Below are 23035 nucleotides of genomic sequence, written 5' to 3'. Positions count from 1 at the left end.
TATAGGGAAAACCCGTAGTCCAGTTTCCAGTTAAATGTATTCATTTTATAGCATTTCTCTATTAGAGATTATTGTCAGTCATTTGGTGGGCCTATAAATACGATAAAGGAACACAAGTAACTAAAACGATTGCCTGTAGTTGATATACTATACTGGAACTATTGATCCGTTTACAGTTGCAGCTAAAGTTAAGGCAATTGCCTCTGTAATCTTTTTATTATTAAGCAACATTACACATCCGTGTTTTCTCTGTGAAATACTGGTACATTTCCTCAAAAACTCTCCCCTGTCAGCGTTTGGGAAAGTAGCACTGTTGTTACCTGACAGGCGAAGCGCTTTGAGATGCAGCTATTGCCAAACCAGGCGCGGATGCGGATGCTTTGTGAATACAGACGTGCGACGTATTTCCACACATTAAAGGTTACTTTCGCTTTCACGTAGAAACTACACCCTGGAAATAACCCCTTTTTACTATGTGTCGCCGGCTGAGCGAGCGAATCAGAGTCTCCATCGGGCTCCTCTATCGCCCCGGGGCTTGTGCTGACCGAGACCCCCTCCGGAGATGATGCCGGTATTCTCGGTTTATCAAGACCGGCTCCAAAGTCTGCGCGACTGCGCGACTGCGCCGAGATAGTGTCGCCCGAACTTTGCATGCTGTGTCTCAACACCAGTACTTTGCATGCTTGCCTGCATGCGCCCCCCCCACCCAGCACCCTCTCTCTCTCTCTCTCTCTCTCTCTCTCCCTCTCTCTCTCTCTCTCTCTCTCGAAGCAGGAGGTGAGCTCAAGTTTTGGATCGGCTCTCCAAACTCTGCAAGAACACGCCGGGGCGGCTGTAAGGACAACAACAACAACAACAACACAAATAACACAAGGTTGCTTCATCGGCTGTGCAACATGTAACCACGGGCAGCTCTGAGTCAGGGGGTGGATTTATTCCGCGCTATTATTATTACTGTTACAGCTCGGGCAGGGGAGGGGGCGAGAGGACTTAACCCTTTCGCCGACAGCGCGCACTCGGCCCCGGAGACCCGCTCGGCTCAGTCTCCAGCAGGACAGCTCGGGGTGTCGGCGTCGGCCAGGAGAGCAGCGCCGTGCAGGCAATGACAGCGAGCGGGGCCGCCCGGGTGTGAGCGCCGAGGGCTCGGTTCCTCTTATTCAGTCTCCCCTCCCTTGGCAAGACAGTCCGCTGCGGCAGCTAGTGGACGGTCGGAACGAGGGGGAGACTTGAAGGGGATCATCTCCCACAACTTTTTTTTTTTGTTTTGTTGTTGTTGTTGCATTATTACTAAATCTTAATCGTACTAATTTATTTTTTAATGACTTTTTAAGTGAGTATTGTGAGTATTCATTCATTTTGGACATGAGTTCGGTGTGGAAGAGGCTGCAGCGGGTCGGGAAGAAGGCGTCCAAGTTCCAGTTCGTGGCGTCCTACCAGGAGCTCATCCTGGAGTGCAGCAAGAAGTGGTGAGTGGTGTAGGTCCACACACACACACACACACACACACACACACACACACACACACACACACACACACACACACACACACGCACACATATGCATGCATGACACTTTCATTCCGGCGTGTTTATTGTCAGACTTCAGAAATAAGCAAGCGTGGGGCTGTTCTGCACTTCCGAGGCCGGGTGTCAGTTGGAGGCTGCGGCGGTGAAGGTGACAGATAGCGGCCGGGGGGCGGGGTGGGTGTTGCGGGATCCTGGGCGTGCTCACTCGTTTGCGGGCGAGGGGGTTGCCTGTTGCCGGTGTGCTACAGGTGACCGATGGGGCGGCGAGTGACACTGTCCCCGCCGACTCGAAAGTGCGTGTTTTCGGCGCGGCGCGGCGGGGCGAGCGCACTTCCGCGTTTAGTGCGGCTGTGGTGTGGCAGTGATGACAGTCACACGGCACTTATTTCAAGGCAGCATGTTAGGTCTTATTACTGGTATGTATTTTGGGGAGATCGAGCTCAGGGCAGTGGTACACTGTTCTCTATGAAACTATATTGCAAGTCAGTATTCATGTTGATTATATTATTGATCACCGGTTCCTTTGGCACTGATTATTATTTTTATTGTTATTATTGATGTACGTGTTCTGGGGCAAGTTGCTTTCACATTATTCTCAGTAAAGTAGTTCCAGGTTTGAGTCTGTGTGTGTCTGTGCTGTTGTGTCAGTGTGTGTGTGTGTGTGTTTGTACTGTTGTGTCTACTGTTGTGTCAGTGTGTGTGTGTGTTTGTACTGTTGTGTCTACTGTTGTGTCAGTGTGTGTCTGTACTGTTGTGTCGGTGTGTGTGTGTGTGTGTCTGTACTGTTGTGTCGGTGTGTGTGTGTGTGTGTGTGTGTGTGTCTGTACGTACTGTTGTGTCAGTGTGTGTGTGTGTGTCTGTACTGTTGTGTCGGTGTGTGTCAGGGATATTGCATTGCGGTGCCATTGCTTGTCATTCCTCAAAAGGTCACATTGACAGTATTGGGAGCAGCAGCTGCCACTGTAGCACCGTCCATTCTGCCTCTGTTTCCCGTCTGACTGCCTGCCTGCCTGCCTGTCTGTCTGTCCAATTTCTCCACACTGGTCAAGTCCATAGTTCAGCATTGCCCAGTCCTAACAGCACCTCAGGGGACCAGAGTCCCCAAGTCTGCCTGCCTACAATGGGAAGGGGGGTCTGCCATTCATGGTTTGAAATTATTTGAAAGCTGATCTTTGCAGAGATGGCCATTGCCATAAGTAAGAAGGAGAGACAAGGACGCTGGCAAAAAAACACATTGATAAAGAGATTGTTGTGTATTAATATCTTTTTACATCAATCCCTTATAAAGGTCTGCCTGAATGAATGGGCAGATTGTGGTTGAAAATGGCCCCACCCCCAACCCTTATACACCTGTGTTTACCAGTACACATTTGGCTTGGACACAAGTACACTATAGGGGCCCAGACTGGAGCCAGTGCTGTGCGGACTATAGTATAGTATAGGGGCCCACACTGGAGCCAGCGCTGTGGGGACTATAGTATAGTATAGGGGCCCACACTGGAGCCAGCGCTGTGGGGACTATAGTATAGTATAGGGGCCCAGACTGGAGCCAGCGCTCTGAGGACTATAGTATAGTATAGGGGCCCAGACTGTAGTCAGCGCTGTGGGGACTATAGTATAGTATAGGGCCCAGACTGGAGCCAGCGCTGTGGGGACTATAGTATAGTATAGGGGCCAGACTGGAGCCAGCGCTGTGGGGACTATAGTATAGTATAGGGGCCAGACTGGAGCCAGTGCTGTGGTAACTATAGTATAGTATAGGGGCCAGACTGGAGCCAGTGCTGTGGGGACTATAGTATAGTATAGAGGCCCAGACTGGAGCCAGCGCTGTGGGGACTATAGTATAGTATAGGGGCCAGACTGGAGCCAGCGCTGTGGGGACAATAGTATAGTATAGGGGCCAGACTGGAGCCAGCGCTGTGGGGACTATAGTATAGTATAGGGGCCAGACTGGAGCCAGCGCTGTGGGGACTATAGTATAGTATAGGGGCCCAGACTGGAGCCAGCGCTCTGAGGACTATAGTATAGTATAGGGGCCCAGACTGTAGTCAGCGCTGTGGGGACTATAGTATAGTATAGGGCCCAGACTGGAGCCAGCGCTGCGGGGACTATAGTATAGTATAGGGGCCAGACTGGAGCCAGTGCTGTGGGGACTATAGTATAGTATAGAGGCCCAGACTGGAGCCAGCGCTGTGGGGACTATAGTATAGTATAGGGGCCAGACTGGAGCCAGCGCTGTGGGGACTATAGTATAGTATAGGGGCCAGACTGGAGCCAGGGGACTATAGGACCAGCCTGTCCCCTTCTGTCTAGTATATTAAAAGGTAAATGCTGTAAATGAAGGAGTGATGCTCTCTTTCCACTGGTAAGTGATGCACGTTGCTCAGCATTGGTGTCTTGAAGTTCCTGCTTTTGAAATTCCTGGAAACATGATTGAACATAGCTGACACCTGCCCTTCCCAAACACTGAGCCGTGTGTGTGTGTGACTGTGTGTCTACCCATGTGTATCTGTGTCGGTGCCTCACTCAGTTCCTAATTTAAGCGTCTGCTATTCTGTGTATCACTCCCTTCCTTCCTTCCTTTTTGTTTCTTTGATTTCGCCCTCAGACTTCAATGTTTCTTTACCTCTCTGCTGTCTGCCATGGTGCGTACTGTACACATATAAACTGACTGTGCAGTGCCTTCAGGACAGTGTGTGGTGTACTGAATCCAAAAGCGTAGTAAACCACTCACCTCACAGCACTGTGACCCCAGCTTGTGTAGGAGCATTTCAAGGTCTCTCCCCATAAACCCTGGAATTATACCACTGGGCCATCCTGCTATTGTGGTCCAAAACGCTTAAAAGATGAACTAGAAAACCTCCCGCAGAAATGAACGCCACAGCCTGACTGGCACACGCTCTTCCGCCAGGTGCGGGCATTTTCTGATTGGCCGCTTGGGGTTAGGGTGGGCATCGTCCTCTGGCGGGGAGAGGGAGGGGCATGGTTCAGGGAAGCCACTGGGAGAAATTACACCTCGGGGGTACGAATGGAAAGCCGTCCCTGGAGCTGAGCGTCGGCTATGTGCTGGGACCTCCGTTGCGTGCCCCATTTCTATTCTCACGCTGCCCTTGTCTCCTCCTGTGTCCGACTTCCTGCTAGAGTCCACTCCTGCCTGCTTGGCTGTCTTTCCGCAGTGCGAAGCAATGTGAACCTACAGGTGCTGAGCGCCAGGTGTGCAGGCAAAAATAGGCTCAGAACCCGAGCGTCACTCGGAAGAAACTTTGGGGTCTAAAAAGGATGTTAATCTGACAGCCCAGGTGTTGACTGTTCTGTGCTTTGTGCTGTACTGTGTTATATCGTGCTGTATTGTGTTTTGCCTCACTGTACCATACTTGCTGTCATCAGTACTGTAGACAGAGACCGTCTGCGATATCGTCTCCTGTCGCACTGTGCTGTGTGCTGTAGAGATTATCTGCACAGTGGGCAGAGATGGCCTGTACTAGATAACTCCCCCTGCTTATCCTACAGTGTACTGGACTGTAGATAGCTGTCATTGTCCACACTGTCCATTGTGCTGTAGATGGGGATTGTTGTGTAGTGTACGCTCCCATTGTCTGTAGTGTGTGCTCCAGATAGCAATTGCCTTACCCACACTGTAGGTAGAGATTGCCTGTGTTTTTCCTCGGGGGTACCGAGTTGTTGAGCTGGGGGAGATCAAGGAGGGAGAGCCATGTTGAAGAATGCGGGGACGATTTCACCCACTATGGGAACGGAACGCGTATTTCCTTTTTTCAACACAGAACTGGTTTTAGAAGAGTGCCCGTACTGTTCCGATATTTGCATCATGTGGGTAGCGGGCATTGTTTACTATTATCAAAGAAAGGAGACTGAAAAATACACCTTCCTCCCCCCCGATGAAAATAGAGAAGGCTCAGCATAATCTGTTTATTTACATTTCAAAACACACATTGTTTTCAACGGGCTCGCATTGCGCAGATATTTAGAAAAACAGCAACAAATGTGCTACGGGCGAGTGTTTGAGGATCACAGTTCTACTTCACTGTAGGTAGATACCATTGCCCATACTGTAATGGACTTTACTGTAAGGAGAGTTGTGTTTTACTGTAGACATTACCTGCACTGTACTAACATACAGAGACGTCTGTTGTCTGTACTGCACTGCAATGCACTGGAAGTTTCCCCTGCCACCCACGAACATGCAAAGCACACCCGTCTGTTTCTCGTCAAAGTCGGGGGGTAACTGAGCCGGTGGGGTTTGTTTGCAGTGCTGTACACACAGGCTGACAGAAATTAAGGACAGAGATTCACTCACAGACACACACACACGCACAAGACACACAGAGACAGTGAGGATAAAGACTAACAATCTTTGTCCTCACTGTCTCTGTGTGTCTTGTGCGTGTGTGTGTGAGTGTGTGAGTGTGTGTGTGTGTTTGTGCGTCTGGGACTAGTTGGTATGTGAAGTGCGGCCTAATAAACAAGTAATTTCTTTGATGGGTGCTGTGGTGTGAGCCCGGTGTGGCCGGGGGGTGTCTGGCAACGCGGCTGTTGTGGTTTACTGACTCAATGCTGGCTGCTGTGATCTAATAGCCACTGTGCTCTGCTATTCCTGGCCCTCCTCCCTCCCAGGCCGCCTGTCTTGTGTGTCATCGTTGAGCTATAACTGGCCTGCAATTTGAGAGAAAAGGAGGCCGGGCCAGGATCTGTGGGGAGTCTGTCTGTCCCCCCAGCCCAGGCAGTGTTACAGAACCACCCTGAGTCCCTCATGGAGCCCCCGGGGGCCTGAGCCCTGGTGTTGCTCTGCCACAGAGCAGAGCAACACGGTTCTCAGGCAGGTGGGCCTGCAGCGCCAGCCAATCAGAGCTGAGGAGCTGCTGCGGAAAAACTGAAAGAAATCTGTGTATGTGACAGTCTGTTCTAATGATGTCATACAAATTATATGAACTGCACTCGTCCGTTGCAGGTAAATAAAACCACAGACAGAAATGAGGATCTAAAGCACCTGTGTCTGAGAGAAGTGAAAACCGAGAAGCCCCCAAGTCACAGTAACGAGCGTGCGGAGTGGTACGATCCGGGGCTCAAGGGTCAAGACCATTATAGATCTAGTTATAAAGAAGGCAGTGAGTCCTGGGATGATAGAAAGCAGAAAGATCAGATACTGGGACTGGGGGCAGTGTTGTTGTTCAGAGAGGGAAGGACTGAGGGACAGGTACAGTGTGGCGACAGTTGTGTTTGATATTGAAGATAACTTCTGTGCGTAACTGCTGTGCGTCCTCTGGCTGCAATCTTCACCCCCCCCACCCTTCCCTTGGGAAAGTCAGACAGGGAGTGACGCACCTCTCTGGCACCGGGCTTTGTGATGTCTGGGTAGGCTCAGGTTTCACTGTCTATTAGACACGTACAGGGCGGCTCCCTGGGAAACTCACTCACCCTCACCTGAGACAGGGACGCTGCTGGTAGCTCCCACACAAACACACTGACACCGGCTTCAACACAGCAAAGCGTCATACCAACAATCCAGTGTTCATGCACACATAGATGAATATTCATATTCAATACAGTGGCTATAGGAAGTACTCCCCGCTCCAATCCCATTTAAATCCATCAACATTTCAAGGTTTAACAACAAAATGTGAAAAAGTCCGGCGCTGGCTCCAGTCTGGTTCCTATACTATAATACAGTCCCCACAGCGCTGGCTCCATTCTGGCCCCTATACTATACTTAGTCCCCACAGCGCTGGCTCCAGTCTGGCCCCTGTACTATACTATAGTCCCCACAGCGCTGGCTCCATTCTGGCCCCTATACTATACTATAGTCCCCACAGCGCTGGCTCCAGTCTGGCCCCTATACTATAATACAGTCCCCACAGCGCTGGCTCCAGTCTGGCCCCTATACTATACTATAGTCCCCACAGCGCTGGCTCCAGTCTGGCCCCTATACTATACTATATTCCCCACAGCGCTGGCTCCAGTCTGGCTCCTGTACTATACTATAGTCCCCACAGCACTGGCTCCAGTCTGGGCCCCTATACTATACTATAGTCCCCACAGCGCTGGCTCCAGTCTGGCCCCTATACTATACTATAGTCCCCACAGCGCTGGCTCCAGTCTGGGCCCCTATACTATACTATAGTCCCCACAGCGCTGGCTCCAGTCTGGTTCCTATACTATAATACAGTCCCCACAGCGCTGGCTCCAGTCTGGCCCCTGTACTATACTATAGTCCCCACAGCGCTGGCTCCAGTCTGGCCCCTATACTATACTATAGTCCCCACAGCGCTGGCTCCAGTCTGGCCCCTATACTATACTATAGTCCCCACAGCGCTGGCTCCAGTCTGGCCCCTATACTATACTTAGTCCCCACAGCGCTGGCTCCAGTCTGGCCCCTATACTATACTTAGTCCCCACAGCGCTGGCTCCAGTCTGGCCCCTGTACTATACTATAGTCCCCAGAGCGCTGGCTCCAGTCTGGCCCCTATACTATACTATAGTCCCCACAGCGCTGGCTCCATTCTGGCCCCTATACTATACTATAGTCCCCACAGCGCTGGCTCCATTCTGGCCCCTATACTATACTATAGTCCCCACAGCGCTGGCTCCAGTCTGGCCCCTATACTATAATACAGTCCCCACAGCGCTGGCTCCAGTCTGGCCCCTATACTATACTATAGTCCCCACAGCGCTGGCTCCAGTCTGGCCCCTGTACTATACTATATTCCCCACAGCGCTGGCTCCAGTCTGGCTCCTATACTATACTATAGTCCCCACAGCGCTGGCTCCAGTCTGGGCCCCTATACTATACTATAGTCCCCACAGCGCTGGCTCCAGTCTGGCCCCTATACTATACTATAGTCCCCACAGCGCTGGCTCCAGTCTGGGCCCCTATACTATACTATAGTCCCCACAGCGCTGGCTCCAGTCTGGCCCCTATACTATACTATAGTCCCCACAGCGCTGGCTCCAGTCTGGCCCCTGTACTATACTATAGTCCCCACAGCGCTGGCTCCAGTCTGGCCCCTGTACTATACTATAGTCCCCAGAGCGCTGGCTCCATTCTGGCCCCTATACTATACTATAGTCCCCACAGCGCTGGCTCCAGTCTGGCCCCTATACTATACTATAGTCCCCACAGCGCTGGCTCCAGTCTGGCCCCTGTACTATACTATAGTCCCCACAGCACTGGCTCCTGTCTGGCCCCTATACTATACTATAGTCCCCACTGCGCTGGCTCCAGTCTGGCCCCTATACTATACTATAGTCCCCACAGCGCTGGCTCCAGTCTGGGCCCCTATACTATACTATAGTCCCCACAGCGCTGGCTCCAGTCTGGCCCCTATACTATACTATAGTCCCCACAGCGCTGGCTCCAGTCTGGCCCCTATACTATACTATAGTCCCCACAGCGCTGGCTCCAGTCTGGCCCCTATACTATACTTAGTCCCCACAGCGCTGGCTCCAGTCTGGCCCCTATACTATACTTAGTCCCCACAGCGCTGGCTCCAGTCTGGCCCCTGTACTATACTATAGTCCCCAGAGCGCTGGCTCCAGTCTGGCCCCTATACTATACTATAGTCCCCACAGCGCTGGCTCCATTCTGGCCCCTATACTATACTATAGTCCCCACAGCGCTGGCTCCAGTCTGGCCCCTATACTATAATACAGTCCCCACAGCGCTGGCTCCAGTCTGGCCCCTATACTATACTATAGTCCCCACAGCGCTGGCTCCAGTCTGGCCCCTGTACTATACTATATTCCCCACAGCGCTGGCTCCAGTCTGGCTCCTATACTATACTGTAGTCCCCACAGCGCTGGCTCCAGTCTGGGCCCCTATACTATACTATAGTCCCCACAGCGCTGGCTCCAGTCTGGCCCCTATACTATACTATAGTCCCCACAGCGCTGGCTCCAGTCTGGTTCCTATACTATAATACAGTCCCCACAGCGCTGGCTCCAGTCTGGCCCCTATACTATACTTAGTCCCCACAGCGCTGGCTCCAGTCTGGCCCCTGTACTATACTATAGTCCCCAGAGCGCTGGCTCCAGTCTGGCCCCTATACTATAGTATAGTCCCCACAGCGCTGGCTCCATTCTGGCCCCTATACTATACTATAGTCCCCACAGCGCTGGCTCCAGTCTGGCCCCTGTACTATACTATAGTCCCCACAGCGCTGGCTCCTGTCTGGCCCCTATACTATACTATAGTCCCCACTGCGCTGGCTCCAGTCTGGCCCCTATACTATACTATAGTCCCCACAGCGCTGGCTCCAGTCTGGGCCCCTATACTATACTATAGTCCCCACAGCGCTGGCTCCAGTCTGGTTCCTATACTATACTAAAGTCCCCACAGCACTAGCACACACTGTATTTCAAATTTCCTGTAAGTTAATTCGCTTCACTTGGGATTGAAGCGACTCATTGTGTTCTCTGGCTGTTATGGTGTCATGTTTCTTGAAATGTGTGTGTTTTGTGACAACTGGAGACCAAGGCTCTTGAGAAGTTAATAATAATAATAATAATAATACAAATAATATCAATAATAATGGTGGTTAGTGCTGCTATCTCACAGCTCTTGGGCCCCAGGTTCAATTGGGTGTGTCTGCCTGTGAGGAATGGGTCTGTTCTCCCCGGGCTGGGCGGCCTGGGTTTCCAGTTTCCTCGTACAGCCCAGATACATGTTGCTGAGGCCTATTGGCTGCTCCAACCCTGTGCTGGATAAAGCAGTTCTCTCACTCAGATGGGGGGATGTGTCTGAAGGGCCACCCACTCTCACTGGTGACAGCTTCCAGCCCACAATACTGGGCCCCCGGGTAGAGTGCTGTACATGCAGTGTCGTCACCTTGAATCCTAGTGTGTACCAGCCAATGCAGTGAGTGCTGTTGATACACGCTCAATTAACAGTGCCTGGAAACAGTTTAACGTATTTTTTAAATTGTCATGTTGGATTTACACACATTTGTTTATGGTGCAGCGTTGAAAGGGGTTCGTGGCCCTTAGACGAGGCCCCTTTCTGCCTCAATATGCATCGGGCACCTTCCTGACACCACAAGCATAAAAAAAAAACAAAAAAAACATTGTTACACTGATGCCCTCAGCCCCTGGCCACATCATAATACAATACACCTATCAGATGTGTAGCTGTGACGGGTACAGAGATGCCCATGGTGCGGTGCTGGTCCAAGTTGTAGCCTCTAACCCCTCCGTTCCTCTTGTCTCCTGTGTGGCAGGCAGCCGGACAAGTTGAGGGTGGTGTGGACCAGGAGGAACCGACGCATTTGCTCCAAGGTAAAGGCTTTTCAGGTGTTTTAATACCATGCCCAGGTTAGTGGGGGGATGTTTCTGAGGGACCCTATTGTAAACTAGAGGCCTGGCTAGGGAACCCCAGAGATGACACCCTTCCTTCAGTCTCGCTCAAACTGCTGTGACCAATTGGGGCGATTCTCAGGGAGAGGGGTGTTTTGTGTGGGGACGTTGTCTGAGGCCGCGGTGCCTCACTGCTGCCCAGCCCTGACCCTGCTCCGCCTTTCTCCCGCAGCTCCATGGCTGGCAGCCTGGGATCAAGAACCCATACCGGGGCATGGTGGTGTGGCCGGTGCCGGAGAACGTGGACATCACTGTCACCCTCTATAAGGTACTGCCGCTGCACTTTCTTTGGGCCCCTCTCACACTGCTGTATTCTCCTCTAAGTGTGGCCCTGTACTGACCATTCTGTCTCCCTGCAGGACCCCCATGCCGAGGAGTTTGAAGACAAGGACTGGACCTTCGTCATTGAGAATGTGAGTGACAGTTCTGTCTGGGCTTGACAGCAAAAGCAGTCTGGGCCCCTGTACTATACTATAGTCCCCACAGCGCTGGCTCCAGTCTGGCCCCTATACTATACTATAGTCCCCACAGCGCTGGCTCCAGTCTGGCCCCTATACTATACTATAGTCCCCACAGTGCTGGCTCCAGTCTGGCCCCTATACTATACTATAGTCCCCACAGCGCTGGCTCCAGACTGGACCCTATACTATACTATAGTCCCCACAGCGCTGGCTCTAGTCTGGGCCCCTATACTATACTGTAGTGCACAATTGTCAGCACTCCGCTGGGCCTGAGTCTGGCACACAACAGTGAACATCCCAACCCGCTTTAGAGCCGTTAGTGAGAGTGAGTGGAAGCGGGCTGTACCCCCTGGTTGTAAGACACGCCACCACCTGCTTGGCATGAACTAACCAGCAGGTTCCCTCCTGTGCAGGAATCAAAGGGCCATCGCAAGGTGCTGGCCTCGGTGGACGTCAACATGAAGAAGTTCGCCAGCGCTATGCCCAACCAGGTGGACCTGACGCTGAAGCTGAAGCCACTGTCTGTGAAGGTGGTGGAGGCCACGCTAAAGCTCTCACTCTCCTGTGTCTTCCTCCATGAGGGCAAGGCTACGTGAGTCACCCGGACGCCCCCAGGCCGCCGCACACCCTGTCACCAGTGCGCCTTGTTCGCATGTCATATCAAGAGACTTGTATGGCTGCCTTAGATACTCACAGGCTGAGATTGACACCATAACACGATGGAGATATAAGGTCAAAGACTGAGCAACATTACAAAATTGACATACAGAACTAGATTGGAGAGAAAAAAGCATTCGCCAATCACAACATCAAAACACCTAGAGCAAACAGCTTCAGTAAAATTGAGAAAACAGTCTAACAAGCTACACTTGTTTGTATTCAGGCAAAATACTGTAATGCTCGATATGTACACATCCAGAGTGGGAAGCTATGACAACGTGCCGACAATGTTATTGTGGGACAGAGAGCATTCTCGAGTCTGTGGGGGTCAGACTTCTGTCATGCTTTTCTTGCGGCGTCTTTGTCAGAATTCAACCAAACTACAACCTCCACATGTTGCCTGGATGCAAGGGTGTCAGCTGCACTGAGCATCTGTGTCCGTTTCTGCTCTCAGGGACGAGGACATGCAGAGCCTCGCCAGCTTGATGAGTGTGAAGCCGACTGACATCGGCAACCTGGACGACTTCGCCGAGAGCGATGAGGAGGAGGACAGGAGGGCCAGCGCCGGAGCCACCCTCTCTACTGGTGCTACAGGTAAAGCTCACTGCTGTTAGACTACTGCACTCTCACTGGGCCCCTATCACACTCCTGCTCTCTCACTAGGCCCCTATCACCCATATCTTGGGCCTGTATCACAGTACTGCACTCATAACTGATGATGGCTGGTCCAAATCCTTACAGATACTACTAAATACTGAAATAAACATTCAGCAATCCAGGAAACTGGGTTAGATTTGAAATAGTGGTGGTGCTGTTGAATAGTATCTGGCGTATTGTGTTGTGTTTGAGGTTTACAACACTAGAACTCCAGTCCCTGCAGACCCCCTGCCATCACCACCGTCTCTGAACTGTCCCTTTACTGTCTTTCACACTGTTTCTCCTCCGTTCCCTCCCCCTCTCCCATCTCCCCCACCACTTACCCCTCTCTCTCTCATACTCTCTCCCTTCATCTTGCCCACTCCCTCCCATCTCCCACCCCTCTCTCTCTCTCTCTCTCTCTCTCTTTCTCTCTCAGCAACCCTCCCTCCACCCCGCAGAACCGAATGGACACCAGTGATTGTAAAGACGGCCCTCCCTCACGGTACCTTCCCCCCCACCACTCCACACCTCCCTGCCCTGCCCCCCCAGTTCGAAACTAGTATTCCAGTCGTTCTGTATCTTCTCAGCCCCTAGACTGAGGCGGAGATCAGTGGACTCCTCTTGTGTCTGTCGTTCATAAGCCAGCCATTTTTGTCTTGGCCATAAACACCTGCTTGTGTGGAGGCTCTTCCTATCCAACAGTAGCCTCAGCTCAGTTGCTATAGTGCTTTGTGCTTCATTGCTCCAGTCACATGACCAGGGACATGGAAGTAAACTGGAAACCTGATGCATAAGTAACTGTCCTGTCTTTGTGTTCAGTTAGCACGGCCTCTGGGGTTCATACTGCTACATGGGCGTCCGTGCAGTTTTGTGCTGCTTGGCCCCAATCCGTCACGTGGGCGTGTGCAGATCTTCTGCTCTGTGGTCTTTGTGTCTTAGTGAGAGAGAGACAGAAAAAGAGAGAGAGAGAGAGAGAGAGAGAGAGAGAGAGTGGATAGTTGACATATTTCCTGCCATGAATTGTTCTTTCATATTTGTCTCTCTTTCACACGCTCTCTCTCTCACTTTCTCCACATCCGTCTCTTTCTGTCTCTCTCGCCATCCTCTTTTTCTCCCTGCCTCTCTCTCCTTCTCTCTCTTTCCCCATCTCCCTCTCCTCCTCCCACCTCCCTCTGCTTCATTCTCTACCTCTCTCTCTGTCCCTTTCACTCTCCCTCCCCCTCCCCATCTTCCTCATACTCCTCCTTTTTCCATCTCACCTCCCATCTCTCTCTCTCTCAGTGCCACACACTGCCTTTGCTAAGAACGACGGGCGATCCCCGGGTGGTCAGAGTGCCCCTTCTGTGGGCGCCGGCCCGTCCTCTCTCCGCCCCTCTCCTGCCAGCACTGGGCCTTCTGCCCTGCCCCCGCCCAGACCCTCCCATTACGACTACACTGTGCCCGCCTTCGCACCTGCCCACCCGCCAGTCCTGCCTGCTGTGTACCAGCCTGCCAGCGGGACAGGTACAGACAGACTGACGGGCAGACTGATTGGCTGACATTCAGACAGACGGATGGAGAGAGACAGAAACAGACCGAGACTGGCACAGACACACTGACTGACAGACACATAGCACTGTATGTCCCATTCTATGTCCTAAGCATGCTATACTGCTGTAGCAATAAATCCCTTTCAGATTCCCTTTTCCTTCTCAATCTTTCCCTTCTCATTCCCCTCTTTTGCACACATTTCAATGGTAAATTTGTGAACTGGCCACTGTCTTGGCCCTGCGAACCCCCTCCACCCCATTGCTGTCATTATGGACTAGAGCCAAGATGGCCACAGGGTTACTGGAGCCCTCCCCACCTCAGGGGACCGAAAACGTCTGACTTTCCCATCAGGAATGTACTGCCCCCCCCATCCCTGTCACAAGATGCTTCTATTTTTGCCTCCGTCAGTGCAGTCAGGGCCTGCTCTCTCTCCGCCCCTGGGAGGGCTGAGAGCTGGAGTCGGGCACTGTGCGCTGGTCCAGGGCACCTCCTGACTCCCTGATCTCCAAGTGCATTGTGGGCATTGTAGAACTCGCCTTGCCAAATGTGTAAGCGCCCGACGCTGATTGAAAATGGATGGGCGGACAGCATACAATACAAGCCATGGCAATGCAGGCCATAGTCAATGAAACAATCAGTCCTGTGGGAGTAGTAAGAGCTCTTATATATCCTGTTTTTCTTCTGACACACAGTGCAGTCTTTTATTCCTCAGCTTTTTACTCTCTTTTACTGTTCTGTTCTGTTTTTATCTGCTCATAATCCTTTCTCTCCCTCCGTTGGTCCTGTCACTGTTCCTCCCTCCCTCTCCCTCTCTCCCTCTCTCTCTCCCTTCCCTCCATCTCTGTCTCTCAGTGCCGCTCTCCGGTGTTCGTAAGAACGAGAGGCGCCCCCCCCAGGCTCCCCCCTCCATGGGCGCCGGTCCCTGCACTCTCGTGCTCCCCTCTACCGGCGCTGCGCCCTCTGCCCTCCTCCCCCCACCCAGACCCGCACCCCGCACCGCCCCTGTGCCAGTCTCTGCCCCCGCCCGCTCTGCAACCCTGCCCACACCCAGGCAGCCAGGTACAGAGAGAGAGAGAGAGAGAGAGAGAGGCAGAGAGAGAGTGATGGAGAGGGTGAAAGAGGTTGATAGAGACCGTGAGACACTCGGATAGAGAGAAAGGACTGGGATCCTGGGATCTGTGTTTAGATGATTTCATATAATCTATTTCTGGAGCGATGTTTCTGGTTAACCGCACACTCTCTGTCACTCTCGGTCCAGTACTGTAAAAATGCCATTGGGGGCTCGGGTGGACATGGGACTTTCAGCCACGGTCACAGTGTGAGTGTGTGTGTGAACTAGTGCAGTGCTGGTGATAACAGGTTATGGGTTATAAAGCAGAGATCACAGGGTCCACAGGTGCCACGTTGGAAAACCTGGGAGTGAAAAGTTGCCTCTCTACCAAGTTAATCTTTTACTTCTCTTTTTTTTTTTTTTTTTTTTTTTACAACATTCTGTTTCTGTGTCCTCTTCCCCTCTCTTCCTGTTCTCCATCTTCCTGTCTCCCTCTCTCTCTCCCTCCCTCTATCTCTGTCTCTCAGCTCCACTCTCCGGTGCCCGCAAGAACGAGTGGCACCCCCCACAGGCTTCTCCCGCTGTGGGTGCCGGTCCCTCCTCTCTCTACCCCTCTTCTGCCGGCGCTGTGCCCTCTGCCCTTCTCCCCCCGCCCAGACCTGCCCCCTACACCCTCCCTGGGCCGGCCCCTGTGGCAGCCCCTGTCCCTGCCCGCCCTGCAGCCCTGCCCACAGCCAGCCAGCCAGGTACAAAGCCAAGGGGGACAGATATCCCTGTGATACTTTGTAACAGGGATGAAGACATATCAGTTAGGGCTGTCCACTCTGTTAATTTCCGTCCCCCCCGACTTTTAGCATTAGACATCGGACAAGACCATTTTGATGAAGCAGAGAGGAGTATGTTTACAGGGTTGGCTTGTCTGAGACACTGTGAATGAGTTTGGTGCTTCATGTATATGTGCCATGAAAAAAACATTTAACTCTAGCTCATGTAACCTGACTGTGAGGATAAAACCACCATACACCACTCCCCCCCTAAATATGAAGAGCAAAAGTACTATTTAGATGGGCAGCACCAGTGTATCTTGGTAGGAGGAACCATACTGTACTTCCTTTACCACTGCCATGCCATGATGATATCACTTTTCTAACTCTATCCCCCCCTGTCTCTGTGTGTCTCTCTCTCTATTATTTTTCTCTGTCCCTTACCCCCCTGTCTCTCTGTCCCTCCATCTTTTTCACTTAGTATTTCTCTCCGGTGCCCGCAAGAATGAGTGGCACCCCACCCAGGCTCCTCCCGCTGTGGGTGCTGGTCCCTCCTCTCTCTACCCCTCTTCTGCTGGTGCTGTACCCTCTGCCCTCCTCCCCCTGCCCAGACCTGCCCCCTACACCCTCCCTGGGCCGGCCCCTGTGGCAGCCCCTGCCCCTGCCCGCCCTGCAGCCCTGCCCACAGTCAGCCAGCCAGGTACAAACCAGGGGGCACACGGGGGTGACAGATGTCCCTGTGATATTTTGTAGCAGGGATGAAGACATATCACTTAGGGCTGTCCATTCTGGACGTTCATTTCCGTCCCCTCTACCTGCTTGTACAGCTGTAATTAGAGTTGTCACCCATCTCCGATTCGTAATTAAATCACAGAGATCTGACACGCTCGGTGTCCTTAACAATAGTATAAATCACAAGTAAGACATGAGCCAATCACAGAGCAGCATTTCCCAACAGCCCTATACCTCTTGTCTTGTGTAAAAGTGTCATCTTCAAAAGTACTGGATCATGCAGTTATTGAAAATGGCTGATTGGCAGATTTCTGTGCTTTGATTGGATGGTAGGGACAGAGGAAATCATACGTAGAAGCTTTCAGCAGTGGATCAAAATCCTGTACAAGATGTAGACCAAAGCACACTAGAACAGGGAACTTGCAGAGCTAAAACATGAACCAAGTGTCACCAGATATCCTGTTGGGATGTTGTGCAGTGTTTTTATTGTTTTTATAAGTTCATTTGGAAATGGGACTTTTTAGACAAGATCATTTTCACAAAGCAGAGAGGGGGGTGTTTACAGAGTTGGGCTATCTGAGACTTAGCAGTGAATGAGTTCAGTGTTTCATGAAACTGCTCATCTCGCTGCGCTCCCCGCTTATATGAAGTGGAACAGTCCTATTTATTTTCAGTGTGTCCCAAATTCTGTAGAAGAACCAGAGTATCTCAGTAGGGGGAACCATACTGTACTTCCTTTAACACTGCTATGCCATGTTTGATATCACTTCCCTACCTCTCTCTGTCTCTCTTTTATTTTTCTCTGTCCCTTGCCCCCCACCACCTCCCCCTCCCTCCATCTCTGTCTCTCAGCTCCGCTCTCCGGTGCCCGCAAGAACGAGTGGCGGCCCCCCCAGGCTCCTCCCGCTGTGGGCGCCAGTCCCTCCTCTCTCTACCCCTCTTCTGCCGGCTCTGTGCCCTCTGCCCTCCTCCCCCCGCCCAGATCCACCCCCAGCACCCTCCCTAGTCCAACCTCTGTGCCCGCCCCTGCCCCCACATGCCCTGCAGCCCTGCCCACAGCCAGCCAGCCAGGTACAGGTGTGACAAACGACCCTGTGGTACTTTGTAGCATGGACAAACACGTATAGTTAGGGTTGTCCACATTGGACATTTATGTCTGCTGTCCCTACCTGCCTGTACAGTTGTTAAGTTAAGGTTCGTACAATTCTAGGCCTGATGGCGGGGAGGGGAAGTTAATAGGATCATAATACACTATATTACCCAAAGAGCAGTGTGTGTAGGTAGGTGCACACAACTGTGCTGTTCTTGAGTTGCACTTTTGCTGGCCAACAGTTACCACAAGGGGAAGATTACACAGAAGGTCCCTGGACAAACTGCATTGAGAAGCCATAGTAATTCAGTGATGCGAGAGACCCCTTCCACTATAATCTAACATCGAAAGATCCTGAGGAGCAGTGGGCGGTGCGGGAAGTAACTAGACTGTTTGTCATTCTGTTCTTTTTGCAGAGATTCAGAGGGAGCTGAGCACGCTAGCAGAGGAGGACGATGATTCCAGTGCTGCTGCCCAGCGTGAGTGTCCAAGATGCCGTTGGGTTGGCGTTGGTCGTCGGTTGGCTTTTGCTTTTCTTCCAGCGCTGGAGCTCATATTTCTCTGTAGGCCTCTGTACCTCAGTGTTTTGGTCACTGATTACCATTCTGCTACACTCTAGTGAAACAGAGTGACCAAGATAGATTCCAGCTGAGTCACTGTGGATGACATTCAAATTCCAAATGTTTTATTGGCACCACTCACGCACGCAGCACTGCCAAACCTGGGGACATGGAGACCGACTGTTCCTGGCCAATACAAAATACAAAATACAGACAGAAAGACACAAAAGCTATCTATGGTGGGTTAAATTGATAAAGGTGTAATATTTACAAAAACAACAACCACAACAACAGCGATAAAGCAAACAGCAACAGTAATAAATACTTTAATTGAGAGCAGCGCAAGTACAAACTTAAGTGTTTCACGGAAAAGAGAAAGGGATAGGCACATAACAAGAGGCTGAATAAACGAGGGGAGAGAAAATCAAGTCTGTCTGGAATCCAGTCTTTTCCCATTAGATCACAGCTCCTCCTCCCCTCTCCAGAAAATAAATAATGATAACAGAAGTGAAAATAGACAGTAAGACATTAAGACAGTAAGGAGAATATTCCTCCATGAACTGCTGAGGGTCTGATCGTGGGGGAAGCTACACTGACCCCTTATGGCGGGAGGACCGAAAGCATGAAAGATATAATGAAAGACGGGCCTGGAAGCCCATTTTTCCGGGGCCTCTTTCCAGTGTCTGATGTCTTGTAGGAGAGATGGGTGCTGGTAAGAGTGGAAAAGGCTGTAGACTTCTGAATGAGTCTTACTGCAGTTCCCTGTCCATCCCTCCTGCAGTGGCCAAGAACAGGAGTCCGGAGAAAGAGTGGGTCCCAACGCTGAGACCGACCACCCAGCCCCCTACTGCAACGCCCCCCCGCCCCCTCAGCCTGGGCCGGCCAGAGGACCTCCAGCGGACCCCCCGGGCGGCGGGCAGCATCAGCATCGCCAACCAGCACCCACCTCCCTCCACCTCCACAGCCCCCCAGCCCAAACGGACAGGATTGGATGAGGCGGAGCTGGCCACTGCCAAGAGGTGGGAGGCAGGTCCGGGATTGGATGCTGTGAAAGAGGGGGTGGGGCGGGGGGAGGTGGCAGTGGGCACCCTGCACTCAGGGTAAGTGTAGGAGGGCATCCAGCTCTCTGCACCACTCTCTGGCATGGCTTGGCATGACGGAGTGATGACAGTGTTGCTTTTGTGGAAGTAGCAGTTACAGCACTGGGTTCCAGAAGCAGTAGCAGTAAAGTAGTCCTCAGCAGTCTAATGTAGTGATCTCTACAGACAGCCACACTAAAGCATTCGGTCCTCACCCTGTTAACAAAATCATTAACTCCGTGTGCCTTGCCTGAGTGATTAATCTTTAACGCCTCAGATACAGAGATCCGAACGCAGTCAGGCGAGTTTGAAGATGCATTTAAGGCCACGTTAAGAAATCAGATTGTGCTCTCGGGGTGGAAGAGTCTCCTGTGACACAAATTAACGGCTGTCAGAGATGATTGAAACCATGTGAATTCCCTTTACCAGCAGTGTGACAAAGGAGACAGGATTCTTGGCACCTGCTAATTTCGCATCCGTCTAGATTGATGTCTTGGTGTGTAAAAAGAAAAGGGTCTGGGAACAAACTCACCAGGCAGGATTTTTTCAGCGTGACTCATAAAATAGTGTGTACAATTAAAATAAATCAATCCATAAAAGTTCTTGTAGCTGGGCCAGTGTTGGCACTCGGTTGGTTAGCTGGATTGTTGCATTCAGTTTTGGGGCTGTAATTGATTGACAGTGAATATATGTAGCATCGCACCGCTGCTCAAGGTGCCCCTTTCACACTGGCACACCAGCCTGGGTTCTGACCCACTTTCTTAGCCCCTCCTCCCAATTTCTACTTGGCGTCAGTGTCTTTTTTTTTAGGCTATACACTCACCTAAAGGATTATTAGGAACACCTGTTCAATTTCTCATTAATGCAATTATCTAACCAACCAATCACATGGCAGTTGCTTCAATGCATTTAGGGGTGTGGTCCTGGTCAAGACAATCTCCTGAATTCCAAACTGAATGTCTGAATGGGAAAGAAAGGTGATTTAAGCAATTTTGAGCGTGGCATGGTTGTTGGTGCCAGACGGGCCGGTCTGAGTATTTCACAATCTGCTCAGTTACTGGGATTTTCACACACAACCATTTCTAGGGTTTACAAAGAATGGTGTGAAAAGGGAAAAACATCCAGTATGCGGCAGTCCTGTGGGCGAAAATGCCTTGTTGATGCTAGAGGTCAGAGGAGAATGGGCCGACTGATTCAAGCTGATAGAAGAGCAACTTTGACTGAAATAACCACTCGTTACAACCGAGGTATGCAGCAAAGCATTTGTGAAGCCACAACACGTACAACCTTGAGGCGGATGGGCTACAACAGCAGAAGACCCCACCAGGTACCACTCATCTCCACTACAAATAGGAAAAAGAGGCTACAATTTGCACAAGCTCACCAAAATTGGACAGTTGAAGACTGGAAAAATGTTGCCAGGTCTGATGAGTCTCGATTTCTGTTGAGACATTCAGATGGTAGAGTCAGAATTTGGCGTAAACAGAATGAGAACATGGATCCATCATGCCTTGTTACCACTGTGCAGGCTGGTGGTGGTGGTGTAATGGTGTGGGGGATGTTTTCTTGGGACACTTTAGGCCCCTTAGTGCCAATTGGGCATCGTTTAAATGCCACGGCCTACCTGAGCATTGTTTCTGACCATGTCCATCCCTTTATGACCACCATGTACCCATCCTCTGATGGCTACTTCCAGCAGGATAATGCACCATGTCACAAAGGTCGAATCATTTCAAATTGGTTTCTTGAACATGACAATGAGTTCACTGTACTAAACTGGCCCCCACAGTCACCAGATCTCAACCCAATAGAGCATCTTTGGGATGTGGTGGAACGGGAGCTTCATGCCCTGGATGTGCATCCCACAAATCTCCATCAACTGCAAGATGCTATCCTATCAATATGGGCCAACATTTCTAAAGAATGCTTTCAGCACCGTGTTGAATCAATGCCATGTAGAATTAAGGCAGTTATGAAGGCGAAAGGGGGTCAAACACAGTATTAGTATGGTGTTCCTAATAATCCTTTAGGTGAGTGTATATCACTATTATGATATATGTTGTATTCTGGGCAGGGTGGACCCTTGGGGAGTGGCTGCTAGTGTGAGAGGGGCTATTGAGTTTGTGTTCGACTGTGGTGACGTGTCACTTGTCTTAAGTGTCTTCCTTTCAAAGAAGTGTGTTGTGTGCACAGTCAGTCTGTTGATGACATCGTATTTTCATAGGAGGGTACCTTACATAGCTGGTTTGCTCGGTGCATTCAATAGCTGCTAACTGGGGTCTGCCCCTGGGTTCTTATCTTCACTGTGTCTTGTCATACCCGGCCCGGGTCCTCTTGGTCAGGTGCAGTTGGTGGAGCGCCTGCTCGGTCCAACTGCAAGCTCAGAGCTGGTTTCCAATCAGAGAGAGAGAGGGGGCCATGTCTGAACCCTTAAGATGCCCAGTGCCGGCCCCACAGGGACGCAGCGTGGGGGCCTTAAATGGTATCACATTGTAACAGAGATGGTGACAGAGCCACGGGCCGCGGCTTATTTTTGTCCCGTTCCTCACCGTGACGCATGTGTAGTGCATTACCTCTGTATGACGCTTCCTCATACACTTGGTGCAGCTGTTGCGGCCCATGCTATTTTTAAGTGCCTGACTCTAGCCTGGTGTGACACTTGCTCAGCTACCACCACCCCGCACTCCGACCCCACCACTCCCCTGCCTTGTTTGCGGATTCAGATTCTCTCTCCAGAATGTGATCCCTGACCTTCCATCTCCTTGTCCATCAGCCCTGAGATTATGGCCGCCGTGCTGCCGCCCCCTGGCCCTGGAGCAGCCGGTGTCCCAGTCAGCTCGTTCACACAGCAGCCCAGATCAGAAGGAGTCCAGATGGAGGAGAAGCCAGTGGAGGCTCTCCCTGTGGCTCCATCCCAGGCCAGAGTGGACAGACACACAGATGCCACCCCGGAGAGCCCAGTGGCCACCCTGTCCCCTCCCTCTGCACTGCCCCAGACTGTCCCCCCCGAATCTCCCTGTGCCCCTTCCCAGGAGATCCCAGGCCAGGAGCAAAGCCCCTCCCCGAGAGACAAGCTGTCATTGGCCAAAGCAAGCCCTGCTCTGGTTGAGGAAGCCAATGAAAAGGTAGAAGTGGAGGAGACCACACCAGGACTGGAGGCTGTGAAAGAGGTGGGCTTGGGGGCGGGGCAGGAAGAGGAGCCGGTGGGCCCAGTGGAGGCAGCAGTGGGCGCCCTAGACAGCGGGTAAGTGTGGACGTGTTTACAACGTCTACAGGCTTCACTGAAACCCCTCTCTCACCGCAGACACTGACAGCCCACCTCTAGCATCCTCTCTCACCTACATCTCTCAAACACACTCTCCCTCTCCCCCTCTGGGCCTGTTCCCTCCTCGAGCACACATAGACACTCGCCAGATACAGCAGGGCACGAGCTTAGGGGAGGCCTCCACCCTGGTCATCGGACAAGGTGGGGGGGAAGGGTTTGGGTGGGGCTTGGGTGTTTGCATGTGTGTGTGTGAGACTTCTCACTTGGGGGAATCACTAGTTGCAGAAGCTGTGACCAGTCTGAAATAAGACTGGA

The 23035-nt window shown here is 51.7% G+C and overlaps 1 protein-coding gene across 5 annotated transcripts in view; it reads left to right on the top strand.

Annotated features, from left to right (window-relative positions):
• The first annotated feature begins 398 nt into the window (after nucleotides 1-398).
• Nucleotides 399-23035, top strand: part of LOC136764600 (EH domain-binding protein 1-like protein 1) — a 39361-nt gene continuing 16724 nt past the window's right edge. Inside the window, exons 1-14 of one of the 5 annotated variants that reach the window (XM_066718785.1) lie at nucleotides 399-1466; nucleotides 10754-10811; nucleotides 11062-11157; nucleotides 11249-11302; nucleotides 11764-11942; nucleotides 12465-12604; nucleotides 13086-13151; nucleotides 15032-15238; nucleotides 15758-15976; nucleotides 16476-16694; nucleotides 17579-17797; nucleotides 18233-18295; nucleotides 19158-19395; nucleotides 22229-22699. In XM_066718785.1, coding sequence (XP_066574882.1) covers nucleotides 1363-1466; nucleotides 10754-10811; nucleotides 11062-11157; nucleotides 11249-11302; nucleotides 11764-11942; nucleotides 12465-12604; nucleotides 13086-13151; nucleotides 15032-15238; nucleotides 15758-15976; nucleotides 16476-16694; nucleotides 17579-17797; nucleotides 18233-18295; nucleotides 19158-19395; nucleotides 22229-22699 — 2333 coding nt within the window. In that variant the 5' untranslated portion in view covers nucleotides 399-1362. The remainder of the gene's footprint in view (nucleotides 1467-10753; nucleotides 10812-11061; nucleotides 11158-11248; nucleotides 11303-11763; nucleotides 11943-12464; nucleotides 12605-13085; nucleotides 13152-15031; nucleotides 15239-15757; nucleotides 15977-16475; nucleotides 16695-17578; nucleotides 17798-18232; nucleotides 18296-19157; nucleotides 19396-22228; nucleotides 22700-23035) is intronic. The other 4 variants (XM_066718787.1, XM_066718790.1, XM_066718786.1 and 1 more) reach the window with 4 other exon arrangements.

Source organism: Amia ocellicauda, chromosome 12 (genome assembly GCF_036373705.1).
Source record: "Amia ocellicauda isolate fAmiCal2 chromosome 12, fAmiCal2.hap1, whole genome shotgun sequence".
Lineage (NCBI taxonomy): Eukaryota > Metazoa > Chordata > Actinopteri > Amiiformes > Amiidae > Amia > Amia ocellicauda.
The sequence above is the reverse complement of the archived record's forward strand: the minus strand, read 5'-3'. Positions and strand labels throughout refer to the sequence as shown.